General features: G+C 34.3%; 2 protein-coding genes across 3 annotated transcripts in view; both read left to right on the top strand.

Annotated features, from left to right (window-relative positions):
* The window catches only part of LOC105158590 (adenylyl-sulfate kinase 3), a 3,331-nt gene extending 714 nt beyond the window's left edge, over window positions 1-2,617 (top strand). Inside the window, exons 2-8 of one of the 2 annotated variants that reach the window (XM_011075383.2) lie at window positions 44-184; window positions 632-676; window positions 888-1,037; window positions 1,135-1,253; window positions 1,351-1,435; window positions 1,879-1,925; window positions 2,266-2,617. In XM_011075383.2, the coding sequence (XP_011073685.1) occupies window positions 44-184; window positions 632-676; window positions 888-1,037; window positions 1,135-1,253; window positions 1,351-1,435; window positions 1,879-1,925; window positions 2,266-2,364 (686 nt within the window). In that variant the 3' untranslated portion in view covers window positions 2,365-2,617. The remainder of the gene's footprint in view (window positions 1-43; window positions 185-631; window positions 677-887; window positions 1,038-1,134; window positions 1,254-1,350; window positions 1,436-1,878; window positions 1,926-2,265) is intronic. The other variant, XM_011075384.2, reaches the window with a different exon arrangement.
* LOC105158589 (protein SHORT-ROOT) lies at window positions 8,787-11,381 on the top strand. Its single transcript, XM_011075382.2, has one exon. It carries the CDS (start codon window positions 9,270-9,272, stop codon window positions 10,776-10,778), a length of 1,509 nt encoding a protein of 502 aa, XP_011073684.1. The 5' UTR covers window positions 8,787-9,269; the 3' UTR covers window positions 10,779-11,381.

Here is an 11,915-nt window from a genome sequence, read left to right as displayed (position 1 = left end):
ATTGCTTTAGATATCTAACGTGTGTGATGAATTGTTTAACTAGGGGAAAGTAGGCTTCGGATGTCTACAGTTGGAAATTCATCGAATATTGTGTGGCACAAGTGTTCTGTAGAAAAGAGCGACAGGGAGGAGTTGCTTAATCAGAAGGGTTGTGTTATTTGGATCACTGGATTAAGTGGATCAGGTTTGTGAAGCCACTGGAACTCTTAAGTTGACTCTAATTGTATTTACTTGTGCCTTCACTCATGATTGAGTGTTGCTGTGGGTTGTGATTATAATTGATATTTATATGTGATCTAGAGGTGGTTACAGATCATAGATTCTACACTATGGAAGAATATGGTATGACTGATTGGGAGTAGTCTGCTTGAGTGTTGAGAAACTTCATGATCAATGCTATGTTATGAAGAGGAAATTGTTAGCAAAGCACTAAACTTTGGGATACCACAAGAACCCTTTTGAAACCATGCCCATGAACTATCTTTTTGTATTTTTTTTGATGATTGCTTTTGGGTTTATTAAAATTTATAAAGAGGGCATATGATTGGTCTTGAATATGCAAAGTGGTGTCTTTCAAGATGAGGAAAGACAGATTCTTATGGTATTCTTTGTCTCTGAGTTAGGTGTGTAGTTTTTGAGGCGAAATATTGGACTACTGTTGCCTTCACTGCAATAGGTGAGATGCTGCATCTTATTCCTTGTGATTCCCCATAGAATCATCTTGAAATCTCAAAAGGGAATCTTGAAATCACAAAAGAGGAGAAATAAGAAAATTGATTAATTTAATGTTTCCTTCTAATAGTCCTCGTTGGTCTTAGCTACTTCTTCTCTTAATTTCATCATTGTTCGTGACTTTGTTTCGGTGTTTTCTACCATGACTTCTTCAGGAAAGAGCACTTTGGCATGTGCTTTGAGTTGTGCCTTACATGCCAGGGGAAAGCTGACCTATATCCTTGATGGGGACAACTGCAGGCATGGTCTGAATCGGGATCTTAGTTTTAAAGCTGATGATAGAGCAGAGAACATAAGAAGGATAGGTTGGTTTCTTGCCTCAATTATGAGTTGATCATTCTACTCGAAGTCTTTTGATATGTCACAGTTCAGAGTTATATCAGCTTAATTTATGTTATACAGGAGAAGTGGCAAAGCTCTTTGCAGATTCTGGAGTCATTTGCATCGCAAGTTTAATATCTCCCTTCAGGAAGGAGAGAGATGCTTGCCGAGCTTTACTGCCTGAAGGAGACTTTATTGAGGTTATGGCTCTGTGCTTGGAAATTTGTTTGGTGCTTTATGCCTCTATTCATGTTGGCAAGTATAGTTCTCAAATTAAAAGCTTGTTGAAATATGCAGGTGTATATGGATGTGCCTTTACAAATTTGTGAGGAAAGGGATCCTAAGGGATTGTACAAACTTGCACGAGCTGGAAAAATCAAAGGTGCTTTACATAGCGAATGTGGTCATTGAGATTCTAAAACCTGGTTGTTCTCTTCTTGTCTATTTGCATTCATAATCCAGCAGCCAGTGTCTTAGATACATATTGCTAGGGAGACTCTATTTGCATTCATGATCTAGCAGCCAGTATCTGGGATACCTATCGCTAGGCGGCTAAAATAGATTCTCTTCTTCTACTCCTTTCTGGAAAGATAGAGCACGTACTGAAATCGTTTCATATGTTTTTATGGTGATCTCTTCCTGTAGTATGCCATTGGATGGTCTTTCCTGCAGTTGTCATCAATTCTGTTCTGGGATGTGGTACATACAATCCGTATTTGAGAACCTAAAGAAGCATACACTTCTTGCTCTCTTCTCTTTGTAGCTATGCGATGCACCTGCATTTTCCATTCAAAAGACCTGATTGGTTTTGCTTGTGTTTTACAGGTTTCACTGGTGTTGATGATCCATATGAGCCACCATTAAACTGTGAGGTATGCATTTCTATTGGGCATCGAGAAATATCATGTACTTGCTCCAACTTATTCATGCATGCCCATGATACAAGAGATACCAACTGCTCTTGAAACTAATAGCATTACCTTGATTTTGAGTCCCCAACATGTTATATTTTATTCAGTTCAATTGTGGCGAAAAGGTTTGTTTCATCTAGGTGTTGTCAATGGGTACTGTCGAGAAAGACAACCCTTTTTGACGTATAACGCCTTCTCAAGATAACTACGGATGTGGTCATCCCATCATCTCCTTCCCATCTATTATCTTTTACATTTTGGTTTTCATAACACAAACCTCCAATGCTCTTCACTTTTCCAGATAGTATTGCATCAACGTGAAGGGGTTTGTGATTCTCCAACTGTCCTGGCTGAAAAAGTTATTTCCTACTTGGAAAGAAACGGTTATCTGGAGGCATAATTTCCAGTTCTAGTTCTTGCAGCAACCATTATATAGCAGACGCTCATGTTTGGTGAGGAAATCCCTCATCTCCTTGTTCACACTGTTACCCAGCCATTTGACTGATTAATCATTCATCCAAAAGTAAATCAGTTGGTGGTCAGTTGGAGCCCGTAGTTGATTGATCAATCAACTACCAACAAATAATCCACTGCACCTCTGTAATGCACATTAGTGTAAGTTGTGAATCAAAGAAAAATATAAATTCGATTTATCAATCTGTATCTGTTTTAAGTTAAACAAATACATCGTATGGAGTTTGAATTTTTAATTTTCATCATGTAGTTGATTGATTAATCAATCTGTAGTTTGGATGGTGAAAAGATGAAGAAGCATGCTGCCTGTGTTGTGTTTCAACATTTATGCTACAAAACTGAGACAATGCTATCTTATGTCGCGTTTTAGTTCTACTCTGCTTTTCGTGCAATTATTAGTTGAACTTTTCAGGTGTAGTGCATGCGAACCTGATTCGACGGTGGGACCTTAAATGCTATGACTAGTAGTCTAACATGTCCGTTATGGCTCGCTGCATACTGGAGTTGCTTTATATGGATTATATTAGTAATAGATAAATAATAGAGATAGTCTTTATAAGTGGGACATTTGTTAACATCTTTCCTGTCCAGAAAAAGTGGATATAAAGTTGAATTTTTATCTTTTCGTTCATGTACTGATCATAGTGCATTATGATTTATATTTTTGCAGATCATTATCGTGTATTTAAAACTTGTTTGTAGACACATTGGAATCAACTTACTGCTAAAATATAGGGTGTTTAGCTGAAAATATTAAATGAACGTTTAGAGAAAAGTGCACTTTTCGGAGAACTGAAAAACTAATCCCATATTTCAATCCTTAATCCACCAAAATCTCAAGAGCCACCTCAAGGTGCACAACCCAATGGGTTGTGTCGCTCTAGGCCGCTCAGTACCAGCACGGATTAGTTCATAAAATTTTGGTTTAGAATCGGTTTATTACTGTTCATAATTGATTTTGAGGTGGTCTTGGGTCTTTAAATGAACTTCAATTGAGTTTATTTATAAATTTAGGCACAATCCATTAACTGCTACGATTAGGTTCGGACTACAACTGGATCAGCTCTGATTGTGCCTATTTTACTTTTCTCTAGAGGTTTTTTTTAATAATTAATTAAATTTATGGTTGTATTATGAAATAAAATAAATAATATCATAACTAGAAAAAATAAATATTAAGATTATATAATAAATTTAAATAATAATTTGACGAACAAGCTTATAGTAATAAACTTAGATAATAACAAATTAAAAGAGGATTTAAAATAAACTTTGAAAAAATAAATAAAGAGTATTATGATTTAGAAGGAGAACAATAAAGATAATAATTTTTAGAGTTTCAAAAGTATAAAAAAGGTACTAGAGTAGTTAGTTTAGGAGAATAAAATGAAATTTATATGCCATGCATTATCTATACTATATAAAAGAAAATGCCTTTTCTCTCACAAACGGCAGTTACGTCATCCCAACATCAGTTTATTGTTATGTCAATAATACCCTGCGTTGATATTTTTTTCTTTGTTGCTATTTTTTTATTTGTTGCTAATTTCTTTCTTTTTAAAAGAAAAATATGATTTGTTGGTATATATATATATATATATTTATTCATAATATCTATAGTATGTAAAATCATTTTCACTCACAAATAGCGGTTACTTACACCGCTATACTAATTTCTTAAATTACTAAAAATATTCTTATGTATTTTCAACTATCCTTACTCAAATTATTCTTATCATCTATATACACTATTTATCTATAATAATATGAAAATTGCATTCACACCATTTTTTCTTTATGTTGATAAGATTTCTAATTTAGTTTTATTTATTTATTTTTTTCTAAAATGTGATGTTTTGGTTTATATATCTTATTCTTATTTATAATATAAATAATTATTTATTATATGCACGTAAAGATAGCGTGCCACGACGACTAGTTTTTATAAAAAATTGGTCCAACAGGCCCAGCTCAGGACCAGGTGGTCCTGGGTCACCGGTATGTAGGCTGGTCCAAGGTTTCAATACTTGGGACCAGCCCGGTCCCAAGTGAGCCTAGGCCAACCTAACCCAACGGTCTAGTCTTGCTCGGCCACTGCACATATCGTGAGCCACCAATATAAGATTTTGAACCCGAGAGTACTGAGAGGGTGTTTAGCTGAGCTTATAAGCTTATTAAAATATTCTATAAGATGTTTGAAAATTAAGTTTCAAATAATTTTTTAAAAAAACTTATAAAATTTTGAAATAAGATATTTTCGATCGTATAAACTTTTAAAAAAAAGTTAATTTCACACAACTTTTTAAAAACCTTTTATATGCTTTATAAAACTAATAATATTTCATAAGATAGAAATATCCTCATCATTTTGTTCACATTCCATTTTATTTTTAGTAAATTAATGACATATGCTTAAAATTTTGTAGTACACTTATATATTTACATGGATTTAAGTTTCATTTTAGCTATAATAGTGGATGATGGTTTTATTTGAAGAAGAGAAAATATTTGATTACTTAATAATAACTTATTATAATTAAATAAATGTAAAATTTTTATTGATATTATATGTACTAAAAAATATAAATAAGATATTGTACATTATACAACTAAAAATTGTCATTACAATTAACAAAGAGAATATCTATTATATATTTATGTCGATATTCAAATAGTATGAATACATGTACTTATATATTATTTTGACAAAAGTTAAGGTAATAATTCATTAAATTTTCAATTTTGTAAAAAGGATTACATTTTAAATTTTTTATTTAGAATAAAACTAATATGTAATATTTATAAAGTATTTAAAGAAATTATATACAAGAAATAACTAATTACTTGATCCTAATAAAGTTTTCAACAGCAATTCTGATGATTTTGGGGTAAAAGGAATATCGTCAGGTAAATGGAACTTCAAAAAATATTTTTATGAAATTCCAATTAACTAGTATTTTATTGGAATATTTGTAACTTTTTATCCGACAGTATGTTATTGCTGTCGGACGAAACATTAATGTTTTATTTGAGATGGAATTTGGGAAGGACGGACTGAGGGCTTTTGATGGATTTTGAGCAGAAAAATTTATATATTATCATTGAAAAATTTGGACAAAAGTTTGTCAGAGAAATTGTGACATATATTTTGTGATGGAAATATCTTTGGAAATCGTTCTAAATTATTTTGAGATTTAAAATGCATTTATGATGAAATTTGGGACAGAATTGATCGTAATTTCCGTCCCAAAATATTCTAATGTAATATGTGAATGGTTGTCGTCCCAAAATCCATTGCAAATATTTATTATGTTTTAAAAAAAAATATATATTTTTTAATTTTAATATTTTGTGAAAATAAAATTTTTAGAACCATAATTTATCTAATAAAATTATAATTAATTAAATAAGTGAATATGTACAATAATATATAACTTAATATAATTTTATGTATAAGCTTTTCATCATTATAAATTACCAATTTGTGAAGATTTTTGAATAGCATTTTTTTTTATCACTAATAAATTTATAAAAAGATTGATAAAATTTATTATCATTTAGTATATATTGATATTATTTTTCACATTATTTATTAATATTTGTAGACTCGTCAAGAAAAATTGTGCTTGCGTCGTGTATGTCTTGACATCCTTAAAGCCAATTCTTAGGAATATGGAGCAGCCGATATTGCAATGAAACTGAAGTGAGTGATGAAATTATGAATGGGAGGTATTGTCCCTTTGTCATCTATTTCTCCATATATCTATCTATCCACACTTTGTCTCCATCAACAAACTAACTACGTACACCCACACCTATAATTCTACTCCATTTCTCGGAAAACGACAACGTCTGTCCAAACCAGCAAAATTTCCCAATCATTTCATCAATTAACTAATTTGTCTTCAAATTCTTGGTTTTCACATTTATGTAAGAATTCAATTATTTAGGCCGCCTCGTTATTTGGTGGTTAAATTATTAATTTTTTATTTGAATCCTATAAAAATTTAAAATTTTATTGAAGATAATTAATATTGCGTCATTTTTGTAGTCTGGTTATAAGTTGACGGTAGCGAGCTGAGTTATAATACTTAACTTAGTGATGTAATATGATTGAAATATAATTAAGGGAAAATGATCAATTACATGACATGTGTATCACACTTTATGATTATTTTAGTTCGACCCAATCTGATTTGAGTAAAAATTTTTCATTAAAATTAAATGTTTGTATACTAATGGGATTGAGGTGGTTAATTAATGAGATAAAAAATTTCCGTGAGTTCTAATATATATATATATATATACATGTATTTGTCTTTGTACATTTAAATTAAATTTTTATACGTTGATGAAATAAAAAAAAGTTTCATAGAAAGCAAAACTAGGATATAAAAGGAAGGAGAAGCCAATCCACAAATCCGCGTGGTGTTTGCTAATCAAGGAGACAACATTAAAGCACGTCCTTGTTTCTTGGGAAATCAAAAGTGTGTGTATAGTATGCTGTTCACTTTTGAAATTTGGATTTTCCAATGTTTGCTTTATGTCAAAGATTTTAATTTAGATGAGGTATTTATTTATTTATTATGGAATACAGTTTAAATTACATAAATCATCAGATGAAAAATTTAAAACTAGTCAAATATATTTGTAAATTCTGAAATAGATTCCATATCAAACATCCTAAAATACAAATATATATATATATATATATATATTAAAAATTAGCCATCAGTGTCTTTAAAAATCGAATCGACTTAAAGAGATTCAAGTAGCCTAATTCAAGAATGAAGAATGCTCAAGTCCATGAGTTATAGGCCCAAGGTCCCCCAATCAAAACTAAAGAGTTCTCACAGGTCGACTTGATGGCATTCACACCAGACCATGTTAGTCGGATGCCCCACATAGCGCATGAAGCGTTGGCTACATAAACAAAGACACATGGTGCCTCCAATCAAGAATAAACCTCCAGGCCTAATTGAGATATTGGGATTCTGACTAAGTGGAAAGACATCATCTCAACTACTTTGCTATGCATGTAAACTGGCTATCTGCAATCTAGAAAAATGCTTTACGTACTATGTAGCATTATGGAAACGTAAACAAGAATGGGGATGGGTGGGAGAAAAAGGTACTAAGAGCACGCCCCAGATTTAGGAAATGGACATGAATGTAGTAATGTGACAACAACTTTTAGGACAAATACCATGATGGAATATACGTATGGAATTTTGTACTAAGTATAAAAATAAGAAAAGAAGCAAAAGTAGGGAATTGTTGGCAGAGATTGGAGAGGGATTGGGAGGCAAAAAATGTGAGTGAAAGGGCCGTAGTGTGTGCATGCCATGCCGGCAGCTTTTTTCATGTCTCTTTCTCTCCCAATTCCCATCAATTCGTCACGCCTGCTCCCACTACTACTCCCTCTCTTTCTTACAATCCACACACACACCTCACCTCACAAACCATAGATCAAGCCTACTTGCATAAAGCTGTCTCAAAAGCTAATCCCACCATACCCATTTCATTTCTTTTATTGAATAGAAGATTAGACCCAGTCAAACTACTTTAAACATTATTTAGAGGGTACTCTTTGAGTGCCTTTTTTTTAGAAGGCAATTTTTTTTTAATCCCAAAATAAGGATAAAATTTATTTTGATACCATAATTATGATAGGTGATGTCTTTAGTCTCATAAAATTCATACTAATGTATTTTTAATTTCAAATAATCACGTGCATTGTAATTTTTTAGACTAAAAGGCGTTGTTTGATACTAAAAAGGTGTGGTAATTTTTTGGGACTCAAAAGGCCTAAAATTATATTTATGGGACTAAAAAGACGTGATTTTGAATTTTATGAGACTAAAAACGTCACTTGCAATAGTTGTGATACCAAAATAAATTCTATCCTTATTTTATGGGTCTAAAAAAATATTTTACTAATTTTTTAAAACGACTTATAAGATGCTTGAGAATTTATAAAATACTACAAATTATTTGATAAGCTTTTTAGGAATAGGGCTTTTAATACAATTTCGAGAATAGAGCTTATAATAAGCTTTTGTAGCAAATTCTTTTAAATTAAGTATAAATTTAGAGTTAATAAAATATTACTAACTCGATCATTTTATTCTAAAAATATATTTTATAAATTTTAAAAACAACATATAATATATATATATATATGTATATAAACTACCAAATTAAATAAATTTAGCCGAACATCCTTTTAACTTAGTCATTTATATGGCCTCAACTGATATGGTAAACATGTTAAATCTCGATGTTAACTGAATCAAACGTTATAAATCCACGTTATCCAACATCATCCTTCCTGAAAGATTTAAGGATTTGACTACGTACCAGATCATTGTATTGGTGGAGGGTATAGGCATTTTGATGATGTACTTGGACTGGACCTTTATCTTTCTCTATCTACATCCTTTGTCAGGCAATTCTTTCTAAGTCTCAAACAATAATGTCTAGTCTCTGCCAATTTCCATGTAACGACCAGCAGTGTCAATTCTACTCATCCCTTCCTCCTTATTTCCTCCAAAAAAAAAACCCTGATCTTCATAAAAAAAGAGCATTACAAAAAAGAAAAAGGGTCTAATTCCTAGGTGGGCTAGCTAGCTAGAAAAACTTCCAAGTTTCAAGATTCTCACCACTTAGTTCAATTCACACAGAAAACCCCAAACTACAGTACTTAAAAGCACCAGGAACTACTCCACCTGTAGCCACTCCAACAATATGCCAACACAAATCTAATCACACACAGAGAAAGGTTGAAATCTATGTTTGATGTGTGGGTCTAATTTTGAGTAGTATTAGAATATGGATACTTTGTTCAGACTAGTCAGTCTCCAATCTGATCACTCCTTCAACTCCAGCAGAACTTCCAGCAGCTCCAGATCATCCAGACAAAACCCTAATTCTTACCACCAATTAGAAGACGAAGAATGCTTCAATTTTTACAATATGGATCATGAAGAAGGCTTCTCCTCTTCTTCCTCGTCCAAGCACTACAATCCTAGTTACCATCATCACCAGCAGCAGGTACTCTCAAACACCCCTACCCCCACCGGCAGCGCCTCTACGACTCACCACCATGGATATGATCAATCTGCCGAGCAATTTTCCATATCTCCGATGGACGTGGAATTCGCCGCCGCGCTTTCTGGCCAAAAGAGCCAGTGGGCTTCTGACATTCTTCTCGAAACTGCTAAAGCTATAGCTGATAGAAACAGTGCTCGCGTCCAACAGCTCATTTGGATGCTGAATGAGATGAGCTCGCCTTATGGTGATGTCGATCAAAAGCTTGCTTCTTATTTCCTCCAGGCGCTTTTCAGCCGTATGACGGATTCCGGTGAAAGAACTTACCGGACGATGATGTCTGCATCAGAACAGACTTGTTCTTTCGAGTCTACGAGGAAAATGGTGCTCAAATTTCAAGAAGTTAGCCCCTGGACTATGTTCGGGCACGTTGCTTGTAATGGTGCAATCATGGAGGCTTTTGAAGGTGAAAGCAAGCTCCATATAATTGAGATCAGCAACACATACTGCACGCAGTGGCCTACTTTGCTTGAAGCCATCGCCACGCGGGCAGACGAGACCCCGCATCTGAGGCTCACCACCGTTGTGGCTGGTGGCGCTTCCGGAGGTGCGACGGTGGTGCAAAAGGTCATGAAAGAGATAGGCAACAGGATGGAGAAATTTGCTCGGCTCATGGGCGTCCCGTTTAAGTTCAACGTTGTACACCATGCGGGTGATTTGTCGCAGTTGAATTTAGCAGAATTGGAGATCAACGAAGACGAAGCGCTCGCTATTAATTGTGTGGGCGCCTTTCATTCTGTAACGGCGGCGGGTAATCGTCGGGATTTCTTAATGTCCGCTTTTAGGAGTCTGCGGCCCAGGATTCTCACCGTGGTTGAGGAAGAAGCTGATCTTGACGTCGGAATTGATGGGTTCGAATTCGTCAGGGGTTTTCAAGAATGTCTGAGATGGTTTAGGGTTTACTTTGAAGCATTGGATGAGAGCTTTCCAAGGACAAGCAATGAGCGGCTTATGCTGGAACGAGCAGCGGGTCGCACCATTGTAGACCTGGTTGCCTGCCCGTCAGCCGAGTCCATGGAGAGGCGGGAGACGGCCGCGCGGTGGTCATACCGCCTGCATGCCGCCGGCTTCAGCCCGGTGCCATTTAGTGAGGAGGTGTGTGATGATGCCCGCTCCTTGTTAAGAAGGTACAAGGAGGGATGGTCAATGGCACAGTGCTCAGATTCCGCCGGAATATTCCTTTCTTGGAAGGGTCAGCCGGTGGTGTGGACTAGTGCATGGAGGCCCTGATGATCGGAACTCCGTTAACGACAGCGGCAAGTCACACGTGTGACGTGCGGATTTTGGCACGTGCATAAATATGGCATGTTTGGAATGGGTGAAGTGATGATTTTCTTGGATGAGAATAGCTAGGAAAAGGTATCATTTTTTTTCTTTATTATTTTACATATATCCTTTTATTTATTTGTACGTTTGATTTTTGACTTGCAATTTAATTAATTATTAATGTCAATAATCAATACGCTTATTTTAATTTGATGGAGTTGGTATATATATATATATATATTAGGTACGTACATGTGTTGATAGTTATATATATCAGCTTTTTTTTTTGTATTTTGAAAGGAGCCGTCTGTTACACGGGGGATTGGCATAGAACCCTATATGTTAGTAAGTACAATATATATGAATAGAGTTAAATGTAATTTTTGTTCCTAGTAATTAATATCTTTATTTTTTAATTTTTTAAAATAGTTTTGGTCTTTTATTTTTTTTGATCTATCTCTGAGTTCAGCTTCCGTCGGGTTTCTTGAATTGGGTCTGCCCTCTCGGCGTCAGGTGAAAGAGGGTCAAAATCCTCTCATGCCGTCTAATGTAATGCCGTGATGAACTCTGATCTCTAATCCAAGCTTCCTTAGTGTACTAAGCCTAACTATTCAAGAGAATAGAGACTAGCTACAAAGGTATTAATTCTCCTTTTGAGGGAGATCCTTTCGGCAGTCATCCGCCGGCCATAAAGATGAAAGATTTTAAAGTGCATCCTCCGGGGGTCTTCAATCATCTTTTTTCAAATGTCCTCTCTTGAAGGAAGAAAAAAGTCCAAAGAAAGCATTGGACACCAACCAAAGGCACCTGCCAGTGTTGCAGTTTGATTCACCTCTAGTAACAAGAAGAGTGAACTCTGAGTGAAAAAAAAAAAGACTCATGAAATCGCTAAAATTAAAAAATTGCATCATCAAATGCTGCTCTAGAAAGTTAAAAAGGTGAAAATACTGATAAAAAGTGAGCTAATAGAAACAATAGCCCCAATTTTAATAGGTTACATGAGATACACATGTATTTTTTTTAACAAAAAAGACGAACTCCAAAAAAAAAAAAAGGAACTCTAAAATTGCAAGAATTAAAAAAAAATATATGAGTAAATAT

Source organism: Sesamum indicum, linkage group LG3 (genome assembly GCF_000512975.1).
Source record: "Sesamum indicum cultivar Zhongzhi No. 13 linkage group LG3, S_indicum_v1.0, whole genome shotgun sequence".
In the NCBI taxonomy this organism is placed as follows: domain Eukaryota; kingdom Viridiplantae; phylum Streptophyta; class Magnoliopsida; order Lamiales; family Pedaliaceae; genus Sesamum; species Sesamum indicum.
This window is presented reverse-complemented; position numbering and strand designations above follow the sequence as displayed.

Coding starts and splice junctions, on each gene's coding strand:
- LOC105158589 (XM_011075382.2), top strand. CDS start 9,270: ATGGATACTTTGTTCAGACTAGTCAGTCTCCAATCTGATCACTCCTTC.